At 35.6% G+C, this 663-nt stretch overlaps 1 protein-coding gene across 1 annotated transcript in view; it reads right to left on the bottom strand.

The window, feature by feature from the left end:
* The window catches only part of LOC117179669 (putative GPI-anchor transamidase), a 95,146-nt gene extending 94,698 nt beyond the window's left edge, over window positions 1-448 (bottom strand). The window contains exons 1-2 of the mRNA XM_033371688.1: window positions 433-448; window positions 228-347 (exon numbers count right to left, since the gene is read on the bottom strand). Coding sequence (XP_033227579.1) covers window positions 228-347; window positions 433-448 — 136 coding nt within the window. The remainder of the gene's footprint in view (window positions 1-227; window positions 348-432) is intronic.
* Window positions 449-663: the final 215 nt, after the last annotated feature.

The following is a 663-nucleotide window of genomic DNA, read 5'->3' as shown; positions in this document are numbered from 1 at the left end:
TTCGAAAACTGATTTTCAAGCCATCAGGGGCCAACTCGAGCGGCCTGAAGCGGCCAGGCAAATTTTATGCGTGGTTATAGAATCCGGAGTCTCAATTTAAATACTGTCCAACAGGGAAGGCAGTATTTCCAGATAGGTACTCGCGGCTGTTCGGCGGCATGTTCCGACCGGGCCTACTGATACATAACCTATACATCATGAATTATTTGTATATCAAAGATATTTACCTTCAAAGAAAAATTGAGTGCTAAATGTAATAATATTAAAGTCCCAAGCGTGGAATAATACATTATTTATTATTCTATACGTAGCATTTCTGCATGAAGAAATCGTAAATCGACAATGTTCTCATTGGAAGAGCCCTAAACATGATCTAACAAATACATGGTCTAGCCATGCGCAAGTAAAAAAGCCGAACCAATAAGGACCCACCGCTGAATTTCTCCATCTTGGATAAGAAAAGCGGCAAACGTAAGGGATTTTAAAATTCAAAATGTAAGAATAAAAATTTCTTGTACTTTTCAGGTGTATAAATATTTGAATCCTTATAAAATGTATTATAATAATGTTAAAGATCGTTAAAGAAAAATACGGATTAACTATAACTTTAGGTTATGTGTTTCTAACTTCTTTCTGCTGACAAAAAATGACGTATCTATGTCA

The sequence above is a fragment of the Belonocnema kinseyi genome, chromosome 9 (assembly GCF_010883055.1).
Source record: "Belonocnema kinseyi isolate 2016_QV_RU_SX_M_011 chromosome 9, B_treatae_v1, whole genome shotgun sequence".
Lineage (NCBI taxonomy): Eukaryota > Metazoa > Arthropoda > Insecta > Hymenoptera > Cynipidae > Belonocnema > Belonocnema kinseyi.
Note: the sequence above shows the minus strand (reverse complement) of the source record. Positions and strands in the feature narration are given on the sequence as shown.